We start from the raw sequence: 24,679 nt of genomic DNA, 5'->3' as shown, positions 1-24,679 counted from the left end.
CTGATTGCTTTCCACTACATGTATTTCAGAGCTATCCCCACTCCTCTCTCCTCTGAAAAAAGTGCTTTAGTTTCCATTACTGGGTGTCTTTCAGGCAGACACCTGTCAGGCAAAGCTTATCCTGCCTTTGGGTAAAGGTGTTGAGTGAAGTGATTGACTAAAGTCTTTCCAAGGCTTGTTTTAAAAAATGCTCTGATACCTCTGACCTGACAATTCCTTTATGCTGCTTCCTCTTTTCTCATATTTATCCTGAGATATATCTCAGACCAACAAAATTAAACAGAATTACCATTATGACTAGCAATTGAATTTTAGAAATTTTGGTAGCAGGAAATATAGCATCAATTCCTCTCAATTTTTTTATGTAGCTCATTAAAAAAGTGCTCAAATGTTTTAGTAGAACAAAGCATTTGAGCCAAAACAGATTAAAAGTACTTTTTTTCTGAATGCAAAAAACTCAGCTGATATTTTTTTAATGTGACAAATACTGAAAGATAAACTGCTGCTTCTAGATCATTTGCCTTAGTTAAAACACTTAAAATGTCCTCATTAAAAAGTCTTATGATGAAAAATAAGTGTCTTCATTCTTTAAGTATGAAGAAAAATAAAATTAGAGACAGAATTTTGAAGTCATAGCCTTTGTGTGTCTAAAGAAGGGCAATGATGCCGGTGAAAGCTCTGGAGCACGAGTCTTGGGAGAAGCAGCTGAGGGAACTGGAGTTGTTTATCCTGGAGAAACAAAGGCTTATTGCTCTTTACAACCACCTGAAAGGAGGCTATAGCCAGGTGGGAATTGGTCTCTTCTCCCAGGTAACAAATGACAGGATGAGAGGAAATGACCTTGAGTTGTTCCAAGGAGGGTTTAGACTGGATATTGGGAAAAATTTACTGACCAAAAGGACATTGAAACAGGCTTCCCAGGCAAGTGGTGGAGTCACCTTTCCTGGAGGTATTTAAAAGACGTGTAGATGTCATGCTTAGAAACATGAGTCAGTGATGGACTTGGAAGTGCTGGATTAATGGTTGGACTCAATGATCTTAAAGATAATTTCCAACCTAAATTATTGTATTATTAATATAATAAATATAATCCATCTGATCTTTATAGGTGACCAAACTGAGATGTTAGCTGTATGTGTAAACTGTGATGATTTAAGATATTATCACGTGCCACATCAGCTATGGAATGAGGTCATGTGTGAATTCTAGCTGAGGACAAATGTGCAGCTATGCAATTTATTTGGGCTTCCAGAGGAAGACATTTAAGCAAACCTGGAAGGTGCTGCCAGCAGGAGTGCCAGCCACCAGGCCATGCACAAACTGGACAAATTACTTGCTGAAGGTTGCAGCATGAAAGAGAAGAATACCCAGGAGACCAGAGAGGACACCTGCCCTTCCCCATCTCCTGCTGAATGCCCCTGCCCTGGCATCTTTAATGAGTATGCTTCTACTCACTTGGGTTTTTCCAAGGGCTCGGGCTCCTTTCGAGCTTTGCCTACTGGATTCTTCTCGGCTTCTTCTGCTGTGACCAAGTGAAACTCAGCTTCTACCTTGCCCTGGATCAGAGAGAGAATAGTAAGCATCCAATCCTGGGTTATTATCATCACTAATTCACAGCAAATTCCTCTTGTTGAGAAATGATGGAACCAGTTCAGGGCAAAGGAAATTGAGTAAGGAAAATAAGATAGTCTTTGCTGTTGAAGAGAAAGAACAAAGGAAAACCTATGCACAAATTCCTGACTTATGCTCAAGGACCATGAGGAAAGAGAGGTAAGATATTTTCTTCCATTAATATATTTTCTCCTTCCTAAATTATAACATAATTAATCTGAGAAGATGTCTTCTACCTATCACACATTCTGGCAGAGCTGAATGTCTGAGGTAGAAACTGTGTTGCTGACGTGGACCAGATGTAATCCATCTGCAGGGGGAAATTCAGCCAGTCACAAGTGCTGGGGCCATTGAGCTGTGGGTCTCAGCTCACAAAAGGAACATGGGATTCCAGTAACAATTAAGAGCAGATGAATCAAATCAGCTTTATAGAATCTGTGATGGATAAAAAACAGACAAATGGCTTTACATATATTTGTGATTTTCCTACCCTATACCTTTGTGGATGGTATTAATCTAAAGTGTTGATCTATGGCCACTAGGTGGGATTCAGCAGGAACAGGGATGAAAGAAGGTTGCCAATAAAAGGAGTAAAGGTGGAAGCAGGGAAGAGAGTGGACCGAGAGAAAGAGAATCAATTGTACTGGAGCTGAGAATATAAGTAAATCCAGCATTTAGAAGTGGAGTTCATTCACTAAATCCATGGAAAGTACACAGTCAGCTTCAAGCTGAAGAAGGCAATGAACTTGAAGATGGAACTTTTTATTAAAACATTCTTTTTGCTGGAATAGACACAAAAGTGAAAGAATTGTGAGGTTTAGGGAAACCCTTGGAGAATCAATAAATATCTAGAGACAGAGGGAGAAACCCCTGAAAAAGGACCAAAGCAGGTGAATTTCTAGAGGGCTATACTACTGGAAATGAGTTTGTAGCTCTTGGTTTGTGTCCCCCCATGGAACTGAATGCACCTAAAAAGACTCTTTAGTGCTCAGTTGCCTGGGTTTTTCTGAACCAAATATATGGAGAACTACTAACATTTGGAGGAGTGCTATGGATTGCCAGTGGTGGTTGTTCAAAATCCAAAATTAGCATATCAGTCCCAGAGAAAACCTGTTAATCTGTAGTGAGGTGCTTACTGTGAGCTCCCCAGCCTTGATGAAAGGCCACCAGCCTTTGATGCGCTTCTGCTGAAATATGGAGATCTTGTTTTCTTCACTTGCTGCCACAACTGTGCCTAGGTCACAGCTCTTGGCTGTCTTTGCTGCTTGAGGGAACCCATTCAGGTCCAATTCAAGAGTGCCTGGAGAAAGAAGTAATGTGACAACACTCAGGGACCAGAGAGACATAAAAACATTCAAGTAGCAGCTTCCAGATGAGATACATGGAGGAATGCAGCAGCCGGGCATTTCTCTGTACTGTCGGTCATTCATTTGTATTGCCCTGGCATTCTCATCTGATTCCTAATTATTGAATTGACAAGAAATGTGTAAGTTAGCACTGTGGTGCTTCAGAAAGAGAAAAGCAAAAGCTGGGGCTCAGACAGCACTTTTTGCATACCTCTGCAAAACACTGGTGAGACGAAGTTCAGGCAGATCCATTGCATACTTACCCAAGAAATCATCTGAAGAGAGTCTTTCGAAATCCCACACCTGAAGCACCAGCTCAGCAGGTATTTTGCGTTCTGTCTTTTCTAAGGAAAATATGTTTTCTCTTTTAGTAACCACCATTTGTTTCTCTGCTGGGAGATAGTGGAACGGGAACACAAAGCGCCAGTTGAAGTTGCCCTCTCCTGTCAAGGAATTGTAATGTACATCTGTCTCCTGTTTGTCCTCTTCCAGGCCCTTTATCCACCTACAGCAGGCACACAGTGGAAAGCATCGGTGTCACCAGGGGATCTTGAATTGTAATCGTTGTTATTTGGTTACAGGCCTGACCATTTACTAATTCCTCCCTAACCAGTAAAGGCAACACACTGTTCAGGACTGTGACAGGCAGCAACAGCCCTGGGTCAGGCATCTTGGGACACAGGCTGCTGTAATGATCAGTGGTGATCAAAAGCTGAGAGTGAGGACATGGTTTTTATTTCAGTCAGACCCCAAAGTACCAGGTGGCCCTTTGCTATTGGCCAGGACACCTCTCTTCTTTGGGACAGGCAGTGGTGACAGCATCAGTCATTTATCCAGCACTAAATATCCTGTATTGATGTTTTGCCACACTAACAAATTCTGTGTCGGTGTCTCAAGACTGTTATCAGTGCTCAGTATTAGAGGCTAATTTTTTTTTTAGTTGCTGTTTGCAGGTATAAACATAGCGTTAGTATGGCTGGAGAAGTCTCTCGGGGTTTTTTGTGATTTCCTCTTGGTTTCTGCTACAGTATGCACAATATCAGATGTGCAGTGGTACAAAGGACAATGCTTTCTTAAACATAATTTTCTCGTCTGAAGAGCTCCACTGAGGTAATGATCCAGCTAGGTATGTTTTAGTTCTGTAGATGATTTATCACAGCTTGAGTAAAGATTAGCATTTTTGAGCTGTATCCAAAGAGAGCTTTTCCCCTGCAAGCCCAGTGTTTCAAAAAGGAATTGTGAAAAATGGTAACAATCTGAAACATGGCACTGCCCCAAGTGCAAATCCATGGCTGCTGACAGATACAGTGCCACATGCACTGTTTGAACATAATGAGATTTGTGTCTTTATCATTAAGGCACAAAAGCAAAAAGTTTCCCACTCCTGGCTTCTCTGTCAGACTGCTCTGGCACTGATGGTGATGTTCTCATCACACAGCTCAGCACAAAGACTGGCTCCCTATTTAATTTCTCGAATTCGTGTTCTCAAAGCTACTCTGCTACTGCTCTGAACACACAATTCATATTGGCATATTAAACTTACTCTCTAGTAGTGGAAAAATGGCAAGAAATCTAAGACCAGTCTGGCACCTTAGATTTTCAGTACTTTGTACTACCACTTATACCGTAATTTCCTCCCAGCCATCCCTAGTACCTGCATTCAAATCCTGCTCAGAAGCAGAAACTGCAAAGCGGTGTTCTAAAACAGGCAAGGAATTAAGAAATAACTGGCTACAATCTCAGGAAAGGAAGGAGATGGAGAGCAAAAAGTGCCCATGTGATGTTCTCCTCAGCAAGACCATGGTCATTCACCCACACACACTCCCCACATGAGGTTAGAAAATATTTCTAACAGAAAAAGCTTGGCAAACACCTGCTTTCTTATTTCTAATGAGGTTATGATGCTCCTTTCTCTGATTATGTCAAAACTCTCTGCATCTGTGTAAGCTCTTACAGTTCAAGTCCTGTAAGTGTTTGATCTCTCTGTGCTAAACCATGAGCTTGGTGCTTGTTTTGTGCCATCTCTGCCTGAGAAGGAACTAACGACTAGTGTCATTTTACAGTTACTCGATTTTCAGAGGAAATAAAACAGGAAAAAAGGGAGCAGTATCCAATATGGGTGAGTAATTTGGGCAGGCATTCAGAGCAAAGTGCCAAGGTCACTGAATAGTTTATCAAATATTCTCACAACCCTTTTTTTTTTTTTTCTCTGATTTTTGAATGAAATATTCCATGTTATTTTGATGATGAGTGCTGAAGAACTTACCCTTTTACATAGATATCACTTGATTTTTGCCCTGTAAAGATATTTTCGTCTTCTAGAATTACATCCTCTGTATTCCAGATTATTACCCTCAGTTCATACCTGAAAAAGAAAGTAGGCCTGTGTGTAAAGCTCTGGTCAGGCACTAATGCAAACCTCTATCAAATCACGCTTTTATAAAGTGAGAAATACTGTATTTGTGCATCAGACTCAGGCCTCTTCTGTTTACAAGAGTCTAGTGATAGAGTGGGGATGTTGGTTCCTCTCAGCTTATGGAATATGATTGACAACAACAGGGTCACTGCCAGCTTTGGAGGGATGGAAAATTCCTTTCTTTTTATATGCCTGTTCATTTTCAACTCTTTTCACAAAAATAGTGCAGTGGAACAAGACAAAGTTGATCTGAAAAACTTTGTCAGAGCAGTCTCCAAAACAGTGATCAGCTTGCTAATAAAGAACAGAGCTGCCTGAGAAGTGCTTTTTAGAAGAAATGCCCAAAACCATTGCATTTTGTGCAATCTAGTGCATTAAAAGGGAAGAGAAGGACTGCTTGGAGATATTTGCATTTAAGCAGGTACAATCATCTTTAGAAACAACAGTAAAAGGAATTAAAGTTTCTCCATCCTTTCCACTCCCTATATGCAGACATTTATGGTGGCCATCCAAAGCTCTCAAAACTTGATGTGAAATACAGATATTGCAGGTGACATAAAAAATTAATGCTGAAAGATTTAGGTATTCCTTGAGTCATTGTATGAACTGCAAAATACATTAAAAAGACAAACAAACTATGTTTGATAACGCCAACATATGATTTCCCTGATATGACATATTTTGTCTTGGAAATAGCCTCAATCTCAGGGTGTGGAACAATTTGCTTCAGAACTTACCAGATACTCTACGTCACGGAGCTCTTAGGGAGCTCCGTGAAAACCAAGCCTTTGCAATTGCCAAAGAAACTTGAATCTGCAATGCTTCCCCTTAGCCTTGTTCAATCAAAGATCATCAATAAGAAATATTTTCACGAAAATGCTTGAAGTTTTATAGACGCTGGAGCCTGTTTTGCTGCAGAAGATATGCATTTGTCAGCAAGACGTGTAACTTGTGTCTACATGTACTGGGTTTTTTCTCATAATTAATGTTTGACACTATTTTCCCCTGCTGTAGTAGACTATAAAAATGGCAGCAACAATTTTTTTTTATGGGCATGATTAATTTTAAATATTTTTGGGTTGTAAAATGCTTGTTGTTAAGTAGTTTTATAGAAAGTTCTGGTCTGAAGGAAGTAATTGCTACATGGATTCTTGTTTGTTTGTCAAATAAAATAATGTAGGAATAGTACCTGATGATGTTTCAGAAGTTAAATTCTCAGGAAAGGTCTTGCTAAAATACAGGATGGGCTGAGAACTCTGTTTCTCATTTTTGTGTTTTCTTTACAATATTCAATTAGCTTGAAGAACTATGTGCAGTATTGCATGTAAAGCAGTATAAGTAAATGAGAGAAGGCTATTCCCAACAGAGATTTTCTATCTGTTGCTGCTTTATGTGTTTCTTGATCTTATCCTTGAACAAATTTCTGGAAATCCAATATGCATAATGCTATTGCAGCAGATGAAAGAGCTCAACTAGGGTCAAGTAAGTTATCTCAATGAAAGAGGTAGTGAAGCTAGAATTACTTCTTGCAGCTCAAAAAGTAGATGATAACATCAGAATTATTTGCCTCTAGCCACCTGCAATCTATTTACTGGGATAAAGGATAAAAAAGGATATCTTGGTAAGAGGTGTGTGATAGCTCTTGCTGAAAAAATCACCAACAGTTTTTTGAGTTGTTCAATGGAGGAAACCAAATTAGATGCTCCTGTTTGACTTGAAGCCATATGAACCTAAGAAAACTTTCCTCAGGACTGAAGAGGTTTGTTTTAGTAGTTTGTTTTCTTTTTATTTCCAGACACTTAAGAAAGACTTGATCTTTGAAGAGTTATTGCCACAGTGGTAGGAGGAAAGCACAGAGTATTACCCTTTGGGTTTTCTTGGTGAAATGTCCACAGGGGGTCCTGGCAGAGGCATATCATTAGGAAACATGTCAACCCACATCTGTACACGACCCTTGAAAACAAAGAGATAAACATCCCTGTAACAATTATTTTACAGAGGCTGTAAAAGGCCTAAATGTAGTTCTGACAGCCAAAATCACCACTTCCTCTACAACCACCAACCAGCTCAATATCCTGTAACTATGATTTAATCTAGGAACTTTCTATACAATATCTTTTTCATGCACATATTCTTTCAATCTTTCAGGTATTTGTTGAAGTTGAAATAGAGCTCAAACATTGTCAGCTTCAAGGTAAAATCCATGCAAAAATATTATGTGAGGAACAGAAAAAAGAGAACCAAGGTCTAGATACAAGCAGAGGTTTTGTTAACTTAATAAAGCATTTAAAATAATGAAAATTTGCAGTTACACCTTGTATGATTACTGTGTATTTGGGTAATTGGCTGTATACACACATGGGTAACAATTCCCAGGTTGATACTGTACAAAGTGTCGTGTTTGGTGCAACGCTGGGGTGCTGACTCTAAGTTTGCAGTTACAAATAGAAACCACAATAACTGGAGGAAATGAAAACTGCTCCTGGGTCTACCACCACCATCACCTCTGAGCTGCTCTACCTGTTCCATTCCTGGCTTATCCTTATGATAGAGAGGCCGAGTCTCAATGTGCTCTGGGACCAGTTTGTAGCCAGCTCCAGGGATTTCTTCCCAAGCATGTAAAACCTTTAAGGAGAGATGTTCATATGATTCGACTGGCTCCTCTATAGGAAAGAGTAAAACAAAAAGAACAATGAGAGCTGAATTTTAATATTATCAGTAATATTGAAACCCTTGGTAGTATGTTTCATTAGTTATTACAAGTACTCATTAAAAATTTGCTTGAGTTAAGAGGAAGGCTTTATGTATTCCAGCTAAATAAAGAAGGGCTTTGAAATGCTTCTAATTCACATAAATAAGGGGACCCATGGGATTAACTAGAAGATTAGCACTCAGGCAGCAGTCCTGTAAAACACAGCAAATCATTCCACTACTACAGCAGCAGTTTTTAACAGGAAGATGGAAGAAAAATGCCAACTATTCTTTTGACAGAAAATTGCAAATTTTTACAGCTTGTGAAAAACAAGGAGACTTGGATTTGACAAAGCCAACAGTAAATAGGCCCTAGGAGTTAACTACGCTTCTCTTTTCTTTGTGATAGCAACAGCAAAGACTGCCTTGGAGAATTTAATCACACCTCAGAGGAAGAGAGTTGAAGTCCATGGGCAGGAACATTTCACCTCCTGACCATCTCACCTTGGCCACTGGAAGGGAGACCCAGAGAATCCCAGAGAATGGCACCTCAAGGAAGGGCCAGTGCTATTATTGAAAGTAGGGTGGATGTTAGAAAGCAGAGAAAGCTCTTTGAACTCTTGAGCTTCTCTCTTCTCCTTTTTTGTGTGGGCTCCACACAAAAGGAGTCCAAAATTTTGACAAGTGATATGTTCTAGATTAAAAGTCCCTAAGTGAGAAGAAGGTTAAGATTTATTTGTGTCAACAAATTGTTATCACTTTTCCTACGCATGTTGCTATGTCGGAATTACTAATAGCTGGCAAAAGACTCACTTGGAATTTAAACAGTAGGTGTTAAAACCTCCCTAATGGCTCAGGAATTGAGGAAGGATGATCCTGTGGTTATGAATCTTGGTTCCCTCTTGTGCACCAACATCTTATTTTAGCCAACAAAAAACAAGGTCTCTAGCTGCTATTCAGTCAGGCAGCCTCAGTAACAACGACACAGGTTATCCTACAATATCCTATATCCTCTCAAAGACACCTTTATAAAGATTTTTTTTTACCTCTGAAGATGCATATTTCTTCCCATTGGCTACAGGTAGTCCTAGACTACCTGGGAGTAGTGGACAGGCAGTTGGACTAGATGACTGTTGTAGGTCTGTTCCAACTGGACTATCCTCTCCTCTCCCCTCCCCCCTCACCTCCCTCCCCTCTCTTCTGTCCTGTCCTAATTTCTTTGTTCCTAGAGCAAAGTTAAATTATTCCTTCCCTTGCAAGTTAAAGCTGGGTGGATAAGTGCAATTTTCTCCACCCATACAGTGGAAATGGTACTGCTTTCCCTTTTCAGTACGCCTCTAGAGCTCAAATCTGGGGTCTTTGTTAGTTTTACAGATCCAAATGAGACCCACCACGGAAATCCATCAGGAAATGAGGACCCAGATGTACTTGTCAGAACAGCAATCTGGATAGAAATTATGTAAAGACTGTATGCAATAAACTATTTCTGTACAATACTGAAAAACTTGTGTACATAAATACTTTGGTCTTTGCCATCTGGTTCTATATTTCCTTGCTTCTGATTTCCATCATCTTATTTGACATTGGTTTGTCTGAAGCTCATTTTAGTGAACCAAAATTTTGATTTAGACATCCTATTGCTGGTAGTCACACTCAGTCATCCGATAGTGAGGAAAACAAACAGCAATACTGGAGTAAAAAATCTCTTTCAGGCCAAGAAAACCAAAATAGATCAACTCTTCTCCCTTCAACAGTGCTTCCTTGGCAGCCTTCCACTCAAGGTGTTACCTGTATTTTGTAATTGCCAAGAAGAATGTGGTCAAAGACAAATCAACACAGATAAGGGAGTGGAGGTTTTCTTACACTGCCACAGTGTCTACTACTGTCTCCAAGATCAGCTCCTTTCATTCCCCTTGAAAGGCTCCATCCTCACATCTCTTTTCCTTATTCTAAGCATAAAATTGAGTCATAGAATGGTTTGAGTTGGAAGGAATGTTCAAAGACAATCTTGTCCATCCCCTCTGCCATGAGCAGGGGCACCTTTCACTGATTACTCTGTCACACTCCACCCCAACGTGATATGGACACTCAAGGTCCCGATTGACCTCTTTTTAACCTGGGAGTTCCAACATTAAGTTCTGTCCTGCCATCTGGATTCATGGACCCCACAGATACCTGGATTTACAAAATGCTATGTCATTGCTTCAGAAGAGCAGTCAGTGTGGCAGTAACCAGGAGGAGGAAAAAGCCAACAGAGAGGAAAGACAAGTAGTTAAGGTGGGACTGACAGGTAAGTGGCCTGGAATCTAACTATGGTCAGATTTGTCTGACCTTGAGTAACTCCCTTCAAAATAGTATTTCCCTTCCCTCTTCTTCTCACTTCTTGGTCTGTCTATTCTAGTGTTTTAATTTAGACAGAGAATACATTTTTTGAAAGACTCTCCCTGACTTTCCATGCTTTGGTATGCTGTGGGGAAGGATTTCAGAGCATGCAAGCTGGACTCCTTTCAGACCAACAGTAAGCCCAAAGACACGATCCAAGAGGGTCCCCCACACTCCAGCCAATCCTGGACATCCCATCCTTGGGATCAGGTAGCAGCTAGTCCAAGGTATTCCCCAACAGCCACCATGGGGATGTCAAGTCATCAGCAACAAACTGTTTCATTCGACAGATTCTTTGCAATTAAGCGACAGCAAAAGCTAATACAGACACAGCCTTCATTGCCAGATTTATATGAGTGTTTAAGAGCAGAGACAGGCTCCAGTAACCTGATTTCAGAGTTCACAGCACAACAGGGCTCCAGCTACAGCTGGGCAGGCTCCTGGTACTGCTACAATGCAAAGGAAGGATGCTGAACTACTTTGTTACCGTTCTCATCTTCTGTGAAGACTGTCTGTCCCTTGAAGATTTTTGTTCCTACTTGTATCTCCCCTGGCCGCATGAAGGGTCCACTTATTCTGTAGTCCTTACACAGCTTAGCAAGGATCTCACTTGGCTTGGTTGCATCTCGCCATGCATTGTACCCTTCTCTGCAAGGAGAGAACAGAGTGAAGCAAAATGGGTGAGGTTTTCCTTCTGAAGAGTGCACTGACAGATCAGGAATTTCTATGCAGAGATTCGCTTTATGGTCAGTGGCCCTGATATCTGCTCAGTAAAATTTTCCTTTGTCCAGCACTGCTTCTTACTTGAGACACTGCCTCTGTCTGCTCAGGTCCTGGAGATCAACCACTCGTTTCTCTTAAAACACAGGAGAAGCTGAGGCAGCCTTGTCCACAGCTTAGATAAAATAATAGCATGGGCATGCTTCCCATGAGGAAAAGGAACAGAGCTTGTTCCCTGTTGTACCTAAAAGATTCGAGTTTACATGTGCTGCCTCCATTCAAGGAGAATTATTCTGCAGCTTTCAGATGCAAAGGATGAGCTCAGGTTATCTCGGACCTGGAATAAGCATGTAAAGAAATATCTCACACTGGAGACTGAGCTGGCAAAGGAAGCTTTGGGGCTTGTTCTGTGTTCCTGGATTACTTTTTGACATTGTCCACCCTTGGTTTGTAGATAAAATGAGAAACAATCATAGATGAACCCCAAACACACATCTCCCAGGTTAGCGCCCCACCCCAGGGCAGCGGAGTTATTTTAGATTGACTTTCTCTGCATTAATTAATTTTTATGCACAATGTCCTTGAGAGTGCAGCTGTCTGGCCCGGACCAGGAGCTCAGCCTCACTGCCCCATGACTCACCCTGTTACAGAGGTCATGTCAGCAGCCTCTGTCCTGCTCCCCCCAGTGCCACACCAGTCCCACCAGCCTTGCTGCAACCACTCCAGCTGCAGCTGAATAAGAGAGAGCGAAGTAGAGCCCTGGCATAATTTCTATGAGAGATTTTCCCCATTAGCCCTTTATGCCTGTCCAAAGGCAGTTTATCAAGCAGGTATGTAGTAAACATCAGCTGTTTACTATCTAAAATACTTCTTGAACAAACAGTGCTGTTAATTTAAAAATATCCACTTCCCACTGAGGCTGGCAGTTACCCAAAGCCACCACTAAGCTCTTTGGTGAATTTTAATTAAAATACCCCTGTGACACTTTTGTGCTGAAGAAAGCATAATATCTGGAACACATTTGTAATTTCTCCTTCAAGTCAAGTCACTCACTGTGAGCTCTGTTGCTGCCTGAAGAAGTACTTACATTTCATATTGACTCTGTAACCCACAGGTAGCTCGATGTCTGCTGTAGAAACGATTTTCCAAATCAATTTTAGTCTCTCCAATAAGATCATCTGTCCCAATGAAGTCATGGTCATAGATCAAGACTGTGAGCAACGAATCCTTGGGGAACGTAGCTTGGATTTCAAATGATCTACAGGAAAAATTTAAACCTACATGAAGTCAGATCAATTTTGAAGCCGAGAAGACTAGGCTAATTCATGCCATGCAAACAGTGTGTGAGTGGTGTCTCTTCTAATAAGCAGTAGCTTTTCCGGTAGTGCTTTTTGCTTCAATTAAATATTTGAACATGCTGGAAACACACAGTGCAAAAGTATATTCTTTCTCCTGCTTCCCTAGCACCCTGCGTAGAGTCCTAAGATTGTTCCTACAATCCTGACTCCATGAAGGCTAGTACAGCTGTATGTAAGAGTTCTCACACATTTTTCAGAACCCCCAAAAGGGACATACAAGTCTTTTCTGGTTTCTTGCAAAAGCTGCAGGTTAAATATTGAATATAGGAATCTGGAGGCACCAAACAAAATGATCAGGCAAAAGGTTTAAACAAATCTCAAAAAAGCAAAGATAAGAACTCCCTTTTCACTGGGTGCATTTTTCAGGAATCATTATTGTTGAAAATATAAAACTGATTGTAAAAGGGATTTGACAAACTAGTGAAAGACAGGACACCCTGATCACCACAACACTGGCTCTAGATTTCTCCAAAGCACAGACAAAACTGAGCTTTGTCTCCTGAAGGATGAGTTTTGTACTTTTCCCCCCCTGTTCTAGGGGTCTTTCAGTCCAAAGTAGTATAGTGTCTCTGTCTTAATGTTCTTCCACCCAATTCAAAGTATTTTCAACCTTTTTAAAATAGGGAAATCTTCTGAAAAAAAAAAAATCACAGCCATTAGCATTAAAAATATAAATAAGTATAAAGCATTGATAATACAAACTGGCTATTTACTGACAGCTTGCCCCTGGCTCCTCCATTAAGAAGGCTATATGAGTTCAAAAAACTCATATGTCCTAGAATTACGAGATTTATTTAGCACTCTATTTAACCTGAAACAGCAGCAAAGATTGTGAAATCACACTTTACTGTTCTGATATTTATTTTGCTTTAAACTTAATGATTGTATTAATTTTCACAGACAATTATCATTTGTTGCCTCATTTCCTCTTACACATAAATTTGCAAAACCTCTCACAGATTGCATTACTTGGTACGTTTTGACGGGTATGAAAATGAAATATTTTATCATCAAACAGTGTGACACCAATTACCAACATTTTAAGCATCAGAATTACAGAACATCCAAACTGGCAGAAATCAGCATATAGCAAACACTTCGTAACAGTAACAGCAACTGTGGTAGCAAGTGATAAAGCACAAATTACACTGAATACAGAAATAAGCCATCACTGACCTTCCAAATATAGGGTTTAGCTGCTTGGGGATGTAGTTTTCCCTGTCTTTAATTTCTGTGTTGCCCAGCCTCAGCACAATGTAGGGATCTGACTTGCCATCTGGATCAGCTGGGCTGAGGTTAAATGCCTGTTAAGAAGAAAAATTGTGTCCTCAAGAAGTTTGCGTAAATACAGCATAGTCCCTGCACAGGACTATGGTTTTCCTGCCCAGTCACGGGTGATCTGGAAGTCCACGGGCTTTGCTTGCCTCATGTAATGTAAAATTTGGCCTACAAAAAAAGTTTTGTAGGCTTCTAGGAAAAGATGATCTGGAGGAGAAGAGAGTTTGCAAAGCTGGAAGTGCTGTCCCATCATTAAGATAGAAAAAGCTGAGCGGGAGAGGCAATACTGAGGAAGAAACTGGTGCACAAGTGCAGGTAGGATTCAGGAAAGAATTACCTACAAATATTGTTCCAGATCCTTGAACAGTGCAAACCAATTCTTTATAGAATCTCAGAATTGTTAAAGTCTGAAAAGACCTCTAAGTCTTTATATTTGTTCAGGAAGTAAACCAATCTCTTCATATTTTGTTGCCACAGCCTCTCTGCATGCCATCTTTCTGTCTTAGATTACCTGCAACTCTCTTGTTTCTCTGAAATACCAGTTCATTCTACCCATTTTACCTCTCACACCATTCTCTCTCATCTTGTCCTCTGTATTTCTACCTTTATTGACCCCAAAATTTATTCACAACATGTAGAACTTTGATAGTATGCTATTCATAGCCCCCCAAAAATATGCTATCATTTCCTCCTTACTGAGGTTTTGTTTAAATGTGTGTTATTTTGAAACAACTCTACTGATTAAAACTGGCTGCATTTGCATATTGTGGCTGGAAAAGGTTGTCTATACTATGTTAGTTATTTATCCAGCTGTTTTAGTTTGAACAAGTAAAGGGATTCTCCAGTCTTGCAGAAATCTCCAGAGTTCTTGTGAGGAATATATATAACATTTTCTACTCTGAACACCCATTTCTACAGTATGAAACATTGGCTGAAATATGACCAGAAAAAAACCAAACCTCATTGATGAGGCTTTTCAGAAGCTTCACTGCGAACAATAGAAGCAAACAGAGTTGAAAAGAAACACCCAAGTTATTTCAAGGTTAAAAGACCATCTGTCTACTTACTGCCACAATATAAACCCTGATGAGCACTTTGACAGAGTGGTTTGGGGGTATCCCTTGCAGGATGCGGGGCTGCCCTCCATCCAGCAAGCTGCCATCCTCAGGACTTGGGTATATGCAGAAGGAGCCCTGGAAATGCATTGACTTTTATCTCCCTTGAAAACAGATCAAGTGCAATACAAAATACAAAAACAATCCTTTGAATGAAAAAATCATCATTCATGCAACTGATTTTGTGGTAACCCTCACAGGGAACCCAACCTGCAGTGCACTAAACATCAGCTTTTAAAACATCTTTTCTCTACGACATAGTACTATCACATCTAGAGGTTTACAAGAACTACCTGCCTATTGACTATTTTTAACTAATACCTGTAGGTGTTCTAAATCCAGTTTTCATATAATTCATATTTTTAAAATAATATATTGACCTTAACTGTATATTGGCAAATTAATAATTCCATTGGGTAAGTTTCATAACAGTGTGACAGGAATCCAGCTGTATTTTTGCAGCCACCATACAACTCGTATAAATCAATATTGACTCATGTTGCTGAGTAGCTCATACTGCCTGAAAGCAACTAACAACTCATTTAAGCAGAAATTTGCATTGCAAACTAATTGAGATATCAATGAGTTTAATCAGTTCCTCTAAACTACAAAGTGCTTGAAATCCTGATAGCATTACTCAGGCTTTGAACTTTTCAGATTGCCTGATGGAGCCCTGGATCAGGCTGTAGCTGTGAGGCCCTACACTTAAATTACACAAAATTACGTACAAGGTTCTGTAACTGATACTGTAGAAACAAAGTTGCATTAGTGAAATCTGGACTACATAATATATCTCTTCTTCCTCTTCTGTAATTTCAAACTCCTTGTAATTCCTTATTTCAAAACAGAAGTGAACACCTGGTGCTGGATGCTGGTTTTTTCTATCAGGTAATGGGAAAGGAAAAAAATTAACGCTAAACAAAATAAAACTAATTCTATTTACAACAGACTATCAATGTCTATTTCTTTCATCCCTGGCATACCTGAAATATCTGAAGTCTCTAAATTATTACCCATTTAATCAACATCAACTAAATTGGTGTTTCCGCCTGGGTTACAAACCCAACCCGCGACAAAAGCTTACCTTAAATTTTCCTATTATTCTGTCTTCAGTGTCAGCATGAACTTCATCATTAGATTTTCCTCTTAAGAGCTGGAAAGTTTTCACCCAGTCTTCAAAGTTATTAAATTCACTCTCCAAGTCTCCTTCATAAATCTTTGAAAACAAAAGAAGGCTTATATTTTGTGGTGCAGTGAATACATTTATAGCAACTTTTTTATTAGAGAGTGAATAGAAATTCATTTTGACCCAAAATGCAGACTTTAATAAAAACCAAGGTTTTGCAAAAGTCCTTGAGGAAAAGAGTTAATTCCCTATTTAAAACAGGACCAGTTTTGTCCTCAACCAAAGTCTTTCCCAACTATTGAAATAGCACATTAATGCAACAGGTGGAAGCAACTCTGGAGGGGCCAAAATGAACATTTGTAAGCACTGGTGTGAGTGAAAAAGTGCAGATGTGTTGCTCTTTGCTTCTGTTTCCTTGCTGCATCGTGCCTTTGTTGCATTGACCCATTCTGCTACGTTAATGTGTCAGAACTTGAGAGCAAAGCAGACAATAATAAAGTGCTGTGGGGACAGAGCTTTAGGATAGCTCAAAAGACCAAACCATTTTTCAAAGAACATGTTTTTTCAATACTCTCTCCCAGTAATTTTTCAAGTGTTATTCAGTGTGAAACAGAAGGGCCTATATAACTGCCATCTCTAAAAAAATGGAAACAGCAGTTTCAAATTCCCATTTACTCAGCTACAATCTAATCCAAACAGTCCTAATCTTTTCAAACCTCTCATCTCTCCAGACAGTTTGCACAACCCATATAGTTTTCTTTGAATTCCTTCTATCATTACCCAACCAAATCTAATGTGAGCCGAATATTATTTCCCATCAGGGAGGATGCACTAGCCATCACAGCAATGCTTTCCATCTCTTTTTTTAAGACATTCTTAATAGGCCCAAATATTTCTAACATGAAATTTTGGATTTCTAACTACAGTGTTTTACATGCAAACAACAAAACTGGATTTCACTGAAGTCTGAGTTTGTCTACACCAATGAATGCTATGTCTAAGACCAAGTTTGCCTCATGCACCCTATGAGACCCAGTTTTCCTCTGTGTCCCTTGTGCTGGAGGGCATTATGACTATAATTTAGTGTGTTTTATTCATTTTAAGGTGTCTGAAATACATGTAAGGAGGGTTTGTCAAACTTAGCTGCTGATGTCAAACTTTGGAGAGACAGTGAATAACAACAGCCTTACCTCAGCCTTGTTTTTCTCTTACCTGCAGTGTTGCTAGGTTTGGAGTTTCTTTCTGTATCCTTTTCAATGTCTTATCCTTCTTCTTCCTGTCTGGCTCATCCTCTATGATCAACGCTATGTGGTCAGATGTCTGCTTATCTGCAGAAATTTAATTACATCATGTACGTTTTAGTAAGCAAAGCGTATAAAATGCTTCAGAGAAGGATGCAAATATACATTTTTGAAGAATCTCCTTGTTCTTTCTCTATTTATTCCTCTACTGCCAGACACAGGAATCTTCTCTATTACCATTGGTCCTCTCAGGAAGAGAGGTGGCAATTTATGCTCTCTGTGGCTACCAGTCTTCATAATGAGCTTGTTTGACCAAGAGTGATGGTGTCCTGTATGACTCCCTCCCTGATGCCACCTCCCAGACCACCCTTTTCCTCCTTCTCTGACTCCTCCCCAATGCAAATAAACAGATCTTAACAGCTTTCACATAAAATTTAAGGTTTATTTAAAACTGAAAGCTGTTACTAAGGCTGTCAGATATTTAGCTGTTATTTAGATTTCCGGGTGACCCATGTCCTTCTCTGCTTAAAGGTATCACAAAATAGGGTGTATCTCACCTGGTCAAAGCCTAGAAGTGTGAGAAATGGGAGGAGGTAGATCAGACTAAAGTCAGATTCCAAACACTGAGAGGGGATTTCCCAACAAAAAGAGGGTGAGCCATCAAAAGTTACACTGAGATGGTTCAGTTCTTCAGCTGAAATCTGGATTTTGAGTTCACTTTACTTTCATTTTTTGAGTAGATCATGTGTGTTTGACAGCAATAAATATTTAGAGATACATATTTCATGTCAGAGATGTCCTGTATGTATAATGCTTACCATCACAGGTGAAAATTTGTAACAAAAATGATCAGGAGAGAATTTAAAAGGTCTGAAGTAATCAGTCAGAACCAATACACCACAACTGCCTGAATAGTCTGTGGGTGGATGTCACAACTGTAAATCAACATCATATCCTCGTAGAACATTTTCTGTGTAAATATTACCTCTATTTGGACAAAGGAGCTTCACTCAGAAACTGATCTCCTCCTCATCTCTCAGCAGCCCTGATGATCACTGAAGTACCATTATCTGCTATTTCCAGAATGATATCATGTGATATTTAGGTCATGTCTTCCATTTAGAGCAATCTCAACACCCCCTTTAAACCTTTAAATCACCTCAGTCACTGGTGGAGTGTGGTCAGCTCTGGCATTAAAAGGTGATTAATTTCATTCTGAATAGCAGCTCTGTGTAAACATTAAATATTTGTTTACTTTCCCAGCCTTCTCAAGCAGTCATATTTGTCCAAAAATAAAATTTTCTAGAGTTCAGTTTGATTGTGGGAGGACCTGTTGAGCCACGGAATATATATGTATGGAGACATATATACATAAGCACACAGAGCTTATTTCTGGCCAATTCTTTTAGGTTCTTGTGGAAAAAAATTTTCATCGGACCTGAGCTAGATAAAGCTTTCCAGCTATGGAAATAACACACGTGACTACAAGTCTCCTAGCAGAAGCTGTTCCTGCATCACTGATCCTGAACTGGATTAAAAATTGAGAGGAGCTTCTTTTTCTGAACCTGTTACAAATGCAGCCTAAGATCAGGATAATCTCCATCTTGTATCCTTTAGGACTTTAACTTTGCTAATCTTTGTGCACAATATTTGAGTGACGGGAAATTCATGTTAACACTGGCTCTGAAGTTTTAACCTACCCATCGTCTGATCAGCTGTAGAGGAAAGAGCCCAGTACACCAACAGTACTCTGGTACCAGACATTAATTGTTGCCAGTAAAATAGTAGAGAAGCGATACTAGAGAAAGTATTAGTAGTGCAAAATAATAGAAAAAATGCAAATAATTTACTTACTGTCTTCAGGATTTTCTTCATTGGAAAAAATTCCTTTTGCCTTTCAAAAGAAAAACACGATGGACAAGCTCCTCATTATGAGTGTAATACCAAAAAGGAATCATTCAGCAGTAAATCTACTTTTACAACATTGCTCATTCATAAGAGTTTTGAAAATGCTGGGTGACTCACCTTTTGCATTTTGAACACAGAAGCATAGTATTTTGACCACCAGTCAATAACATTTTCAGCTGATTCATCTGCAATTGTTCTTTTTCTTCTCTTTGTTGACCGTCGGATGGATTTTTTCCTATCCTACCAAATGATGGCAAAAGTACTAGAACTGATTAAAACTAATCACCTGACTCATGACATTAAGCATGAACAGATGTATACACAGAAAATTTCAGCCTCCAAGAGTTAAATAAAATGCAATATGAATTTCTGTCTCTGTCTTTTATTCCAAGATACTTCATCGTGATCATCACATTATTAAAGCTATCTCTGTATTTCCTGCTGACTACGCCAAGATTTTAATATTGGAGACACTGCCACAGGAGCACCCCATACAACAGGCAAATCTACACAGATAATAAATAATGATGTTTTAAGGGATGCAAACGTTCAGATACAAATTGGCTTCTCCCACTTGAGTCTGCAAGTATTTTAAGAATCTATTAGTGTAAGTAATAAAATTCTGTGTGGTCAAAGCCGCATTGTTAATTAACAGCTCTGTGTTGAGGGCGAGCAAGATAGTGTGGGTGTCAACATTAATACCTAAAATATCTAAACCTGGGGTCAGCAGATTACCACTTTATAAGGAAGGGCTAAAGTCTGCAAGACTGCAGGAGGAAGTTAGCTGGTAGCTTCAGCTGTACCCACCTTCTGTTTCCTCTCTTGCCCTGGCTCAGAGGCGGAGTGCTCCGGTTCAGCGGCAGGAAGTGCTGTGAGGGACGAGTCTGGCTCTGTCACTGTCCATTTACCCTGCTTCACCTCAGCGTAGATGTGATCGGCTAAAACTGGTTCTTCTTGGGATAGCTCAGCAGGCTGGGATGACTCAGGTGAAGCTGAGACTGAAACTTTGCAAGTTAGGTAAGATTTTGCCAGAAATACTGCCATAGCATTTGATGATCATCACATAATCATGTGATTAAGGGTTTGACCCCTATGCTCAACACAATAAAGCACACTTCTAAGTGTAAGCCTCTAAGCAGATCCTTTGTCTTTTTATTTGAAGTCAGAATTGAACACTTACCTTTCTCAATTTCTGCAATGTCTACTCTGTTAGCTGCAGCTTGAGGACCCAATGGGGTTTTACATAGGAATTGCTTAAGGCAATTGATGGTATGTGTTCCAACAAGAGTACTCCTCCCAAATGGTCTCCAGTCGACCACACAGATGCTTAGTGGTGGATGCAAAAGTTCATTTTCAGGCAGCTCCTAGTGCAGAGGACAGACAGCAGAATGAGAGAATTGCTGGAGAATATAGAACATGTGTAGAGTATTTCTCATGCATAGCAATAAGGCTTGTACTCTTCCCTCCCTCCCTCCCTTCTCCTTCTCAGCTATTAACATAATCATAATGGAAAATGCATTCAGCATAGGCAATATGATTTTTGTTTCCTGCAAAATCTGGAGAAAGCCTTGTTCTTAAGAATGCAGAGTGGACTGTACAGGCTGCGCTGCTGAGTAGAATCTCATGCTGTCATATTCAAGTATCTCTTGTTAGAATAAACAGGGAGAATCAGGAGTGTTCAGAAGGATAGAATGCAGTGTGGGAAGTTGTGAGTCTTAATGCCACTGCTGCTGTGTTGAAGGCTATTAACCCTATCTGCCTCAGTTTGCCCAACAACAAGATGTGGACCATGGGTGGTTACATGCCTTATGTGATGAACTATCAAGAGGAAAACAGCTCTTAGGACATACACCATAAAAGCTAAAAATACTGTAGAAACTGTACTTCCTTATCCAGTTTATTGTTTTGATATATTTTTCTCTTATAAATAAAATTCCCTCTTGATCGTAGCAACAAGAGCAAATTGAACAAATCAAGACACAGAGGAAATTATTTGACAAGAAAGGAAGAATAATGGTAATTAACATCTTGCCTAACCAGAGAACAGACAGGCAAGGGGCAGCATGCTATACGTACCACTTCAAACCAGTCTGCAAGGCCAGTGAAATTGGGATTTTTCTTGTAGCTCTGTATGACAGAGGATTTAACTCCTTTGCCTGCACACTCGATGAGAACCTGGGGGCGATCTACTGAGAGGAGCTGGACTTTCTTCAGCTCTCGAACACCCCAGAACAGGACCTGTGGTGTGCAGAGAGAAACACTGTTAGCTTGCAGAAACCCTGACTTGGCATGGGGAAATGGGCTAATAAGCAGGTGGTGTGAAGGCTGCAGAATGAGTGGCAGTGAACGGTGAGGCTGGGCAGCATCAGGCATCACAGTGATAGGAAAAGCTGCCACTTTTCCCAGCTTTCTAATATAAGGCTACTTTGGACACAAATCGTACAGGAGAGAAGGGCAGGGGAGGTGTAGACATTTGTAGACACAGACAGAAGGCATTGTTTGGCTGAAGTCTGGGACCCAGAAAAAGCCTGTGAGATAGCTGATACCAAACTTCAGCTCCAGTGATGTCATTTGCAAGGGGAAGCTCTCCATCTCCTGTGGACACTTCCTTGGGCTGCACAGAATGTGGGTCCACCAGCCATGCTCTGCCATGAGAGAAGTCCCTTCCCAGCAGGTCAGGACTGAGACACAGCCCCACTGTTCCCTCAGTGGAAGCACAGCCTGGCATGCTCAGCCTCAGAGAAACAATTTGGTCTGAACTTACCACATCCATTTTGGGATTTATATGCTATTTTCATGTGAATCCTATTGATCAAGATTGTAAAATCATCAGTTACTGTTACAGTTCAATAAGAGAATAAAAGGAGATGAGATCAGGAAAAGGAAATATACAAAGTATCTCACCTCCACTCTGTATTTGCTTAAAACAGGCCGTATGTTAGCTGGGACTGAGTAAATCTGGCCAGTATCTGGTGGATCCAGTGGAGGAAGTCTGTCTGGATCTGACTCAGGAATCTGAAAAATGAAGGAAATGTAACTCAGGCTGGTTTTTGGAAGAATAAAACCAGTATCAGATGTATCTGTTGATAATGGCACATAGAACACTCCAACTGAACCAGTTTTATAAGACAAGTTGCAGAGCAGAACAGCTGTGCTGTGAAAGGAATGTGACTCAAAATGCTCTCTCTCATGAAGTGATGCTAAAACACACAGCAGAAAGAGTATCCAATAGATTGGGCTTATGTGCCTTTCTGAAAAAAGGGCTCCTTTGTCCTAGTAGGACATAATTTGGCCTAAAGACATGCCTGTACTGAAGCGTGGTAATTCTATTTTAAAAAACCTAAGCAAAACTGCTTAGAAGACTTTCACAGGAAGATTCTAGATCTGATTCTAGTTAAAAAGAGCTGGTGAACAGACAGCACACATCAGCAAAACCACACATTTGCTGGAGAGACATAATATTCTCCAGCTGCTATGGAATAATGTTCCTGCATTATTGCATGCTCTTGTCATTTGAGAACTTGCAAACCACCTCTCCAGCATTAGGGCTGAGTCTTCTCTGTGCAGCTACTAAAATCTTGTGGCAGGCAGCACTTTTGTTCCGCGTGTGTGATTGCACATGAACCTGCCCCATGTTCAGGAGCATATTTGGGTGTACGTGACTGCCCTGTCCCAGCTGGGTGGGAGGAGAGCAGTCTCCACAGAGCTCTGAGGTGTGACCATCTCTGCCTCTTGTTGTGCTCCAGGCTTTGCTGCCTACTTGGTGCACCTTCTGTGACAAAGCTCATTGGCTTCACTTCCCAACACCTTCCTAATTTTTAACTGTGTATTTATGACATTCTCATTCCATACAGGGCAGATCTGAAGCCTGGCCTGATTTAGCAAATTCCTACATAAAACAGCAGAAGCCAGGACATGATGATGAGTTCTGTCAGAAGCTCAGGCTGTGGCAGCAGGGAACAACCTACAGACAGAGCTCTTCTCAGCTTTCACTTGAAGCATGGTACCTAAGGAGTACTGTATATGCAGCTTCTGGGAAAAGAAGCACGACATCTGGAGTGCATCAGTATTCCTAAGCTAACTTGTCACTGCTGAGAGGTGAAGCAGGTGAGATACAGCTCTCAAAGGGTCCTGTGAAGTTGAAATCTTCTGCTTTATTTAACCGGGCTATGTACAGTTGTGGGGGAGTCTAATTACCCTAAGGGAGAAAGGATGTGTTCCTTGGTTCCTTGTAGGTGAAGGAAGAGATAGGAGAAAAACTTAATATCTAAAACAGCACCTGCAGCAGAGGTGAGTATTCACATATTACCAGCAATAATGCACGTGCACATGTGATCTACATTTTATCAGTAAAAGTCCAAAGCAGTTAATATAATACCTGCACAGAACAAGAGGTGAAAAGTTATCTAGTACTCAAATGAAAATAGAGTGAAATACCTGCATGAAGCTTTACAAAGGGATTTTGCTTTTTTGATTAAAAATATCAATAAACCCTGAGCTCATTCTGAGCAAAATCAAGACTCTCAGTATTCATTTTTGGTGTACTCCTTCTCTAAATGCCAGGATGCTTCATTGTAAGATTAATTTTATCCCTTCAGCAAGACACAACATTCATTTTGAAAGAACAAAGGAGCATTCACTTCATACACAACACTCTTCAGCTGAACCAAACAGTACCTGCAGATCAGAGTCATCAAGAATAGTAGTATGTTATAGGAAAGGTTATGGGTTCAGAACAAGAATAAATCAATGATGAGAGAGTTTTGTTTCCTTTCTCACACAGAACACCATCAGAAATCCCCTGAGGTTGGAAAAAGCCAACAGCACATCAGCTCTTGGAATGCTTTGGGATTGAGATGAAATGAGGTGCAGTGGAAAGGATAAAACTTCCCAAAATGATCCTCATTGAAATTCTGAAATCAGGGAATGATGTGAAATGAAGCGATTGGAGAAGAAATTGATGAATTGAAATGCTTGGGGGAAAAAAAAAGGAAATTCTGAAACTATGTGAAAACAATAAAATTGATTGGGATGACATGAAGTGCAGGGAAATGGACGAAAGCTTCCCAAATTGATACTCATGGAAATAGTAAGATCTCATTTCCTTTCATGACATGATGTTGTCAACTTTCTAGGGAATTCCTAGTAGTATATTTGAATATATCCCCTAAATAGTGTTGCTTCTTTGTCCCATAAGATAGCAAAACAAAATATAATATATAACTCTTTTTTCACCAAAAAGTGAAATCACAGAAAGTTTCACTCATACCTCTATAATTCCTTAGACTTGAACCATTGAGAATCTGAGACTATGATTGAACCCAGCCACACTCAGGCTCCTCTGAGAAGAAGTTTAGAAAGCAGAGGGGTCCTTTCTGCACCTTGTGACTCAACAGGAGGGCTTCTCTAATGAACTTTGAAGCTCTCACTCTCTCCTGTGACACCACCACAATGAGGAAATATTTCACACGGTGTTGTATTCCAGGC

At 40.1% G+C, this 24,679-nt stretch overlaps 1 protein-coding gene across 1 annotated transcript in view; it reads right to left on the bottom strand.

Annotated features, from left to right (window-relative positions):
- FER1L6 (fer-1 like family member 6) overlaps positions 1 to 24,679 on the bottom strand; it is a 59,044-nt gene that overhangs the window by 3,328 nt on the left and 31,037 nt on the right. The window contains exons 22-39 of the mRNA XM_032109825.1: positions 22,097 to 22,207; positions 21,269 to 21,430; positions 20,373 to 20,556; positions 20,000 to 20,190; positions 19,310 to 19,432; positions 19,139 to 19,178; positions 17,256 to 17,371; positions 16,002 to 16,133; positions 14,870 to 14,995; positions 13,701 to 13,828; positions 12,254 to 12,424; positions 10,934 to 11,094; positions 7,894 to 8,036; positions 7,238 to 7,326; positions 5,224 to 5,322; positions 3,221 to 3,462; positions 2,748 to 2,911; positions 1,456 to 1,556 (exon numbers count right to left, since the gene is read on the bottom strand). Of these exons, the coding sequence (XP_031965716.1) occupies positions 1,456 to 1,556; positions 2,748 to 2,911; positions 3,221 to 3,462; positions 5,224 to 5,322; positions 7,238 to 7,326; positions 7,894 to 8,036; positions 10,934 to 11,094; positions 12,254 to 12,424; positions 13,701 to 13,828; positions 14,870 to 14,995; positions 16,002 to 16,133; positions 17,256 to 17,371; positions 19,139 to 19,178; positions 19,310 to 19,432; positions 20,000 to 20,190; positions 20,373 to 20,556; positions 21,269 to 21,430; positions 22,097 to 22,207 (2,483 nt within the window). The remainder of the gene's footprint in view (positions 1 to 1,455; positions 1,557 to 2,747; positions 2,912 to 3,220; positions 3,463 to 5,223; positions 5,323 to 7,237; positions 7,327 to 7,893; positions 8,037 to 10,933; positions 11,095 to 12,253; positions 12,425 to 13,700; positions 13,829 to 14,869; positions 14,996 to 16,001; positions 16,134 to 17,255; positions 17,372 to 19,138; positions 19,179 to 19,309; positions 19,433 to 19,999; positions 20,191 to 20,372; positions 20,557 to 21,268; positions 21,431 to 22,096; positions 22,208 to 24,679) is intronic.

This window comes from Corvus moneduloides, chromosome 1 (assembly GCF_009650955.1).
Source record: "Corvus moneduloides isolate bCorMon1 chromosome 1, bCorMon1.pri, whole genome shotgun sequence".
In the NCBI taxonomy this organism is placed as follows: Eukaryota; Metazoa; Chordata; class Aves; order Passeriformes; family Corvidae; genus Corvus; species Corvus moneduloides.
This window is presented reverse-complemented; position numbering and strand designations above follow the sequence as displayed.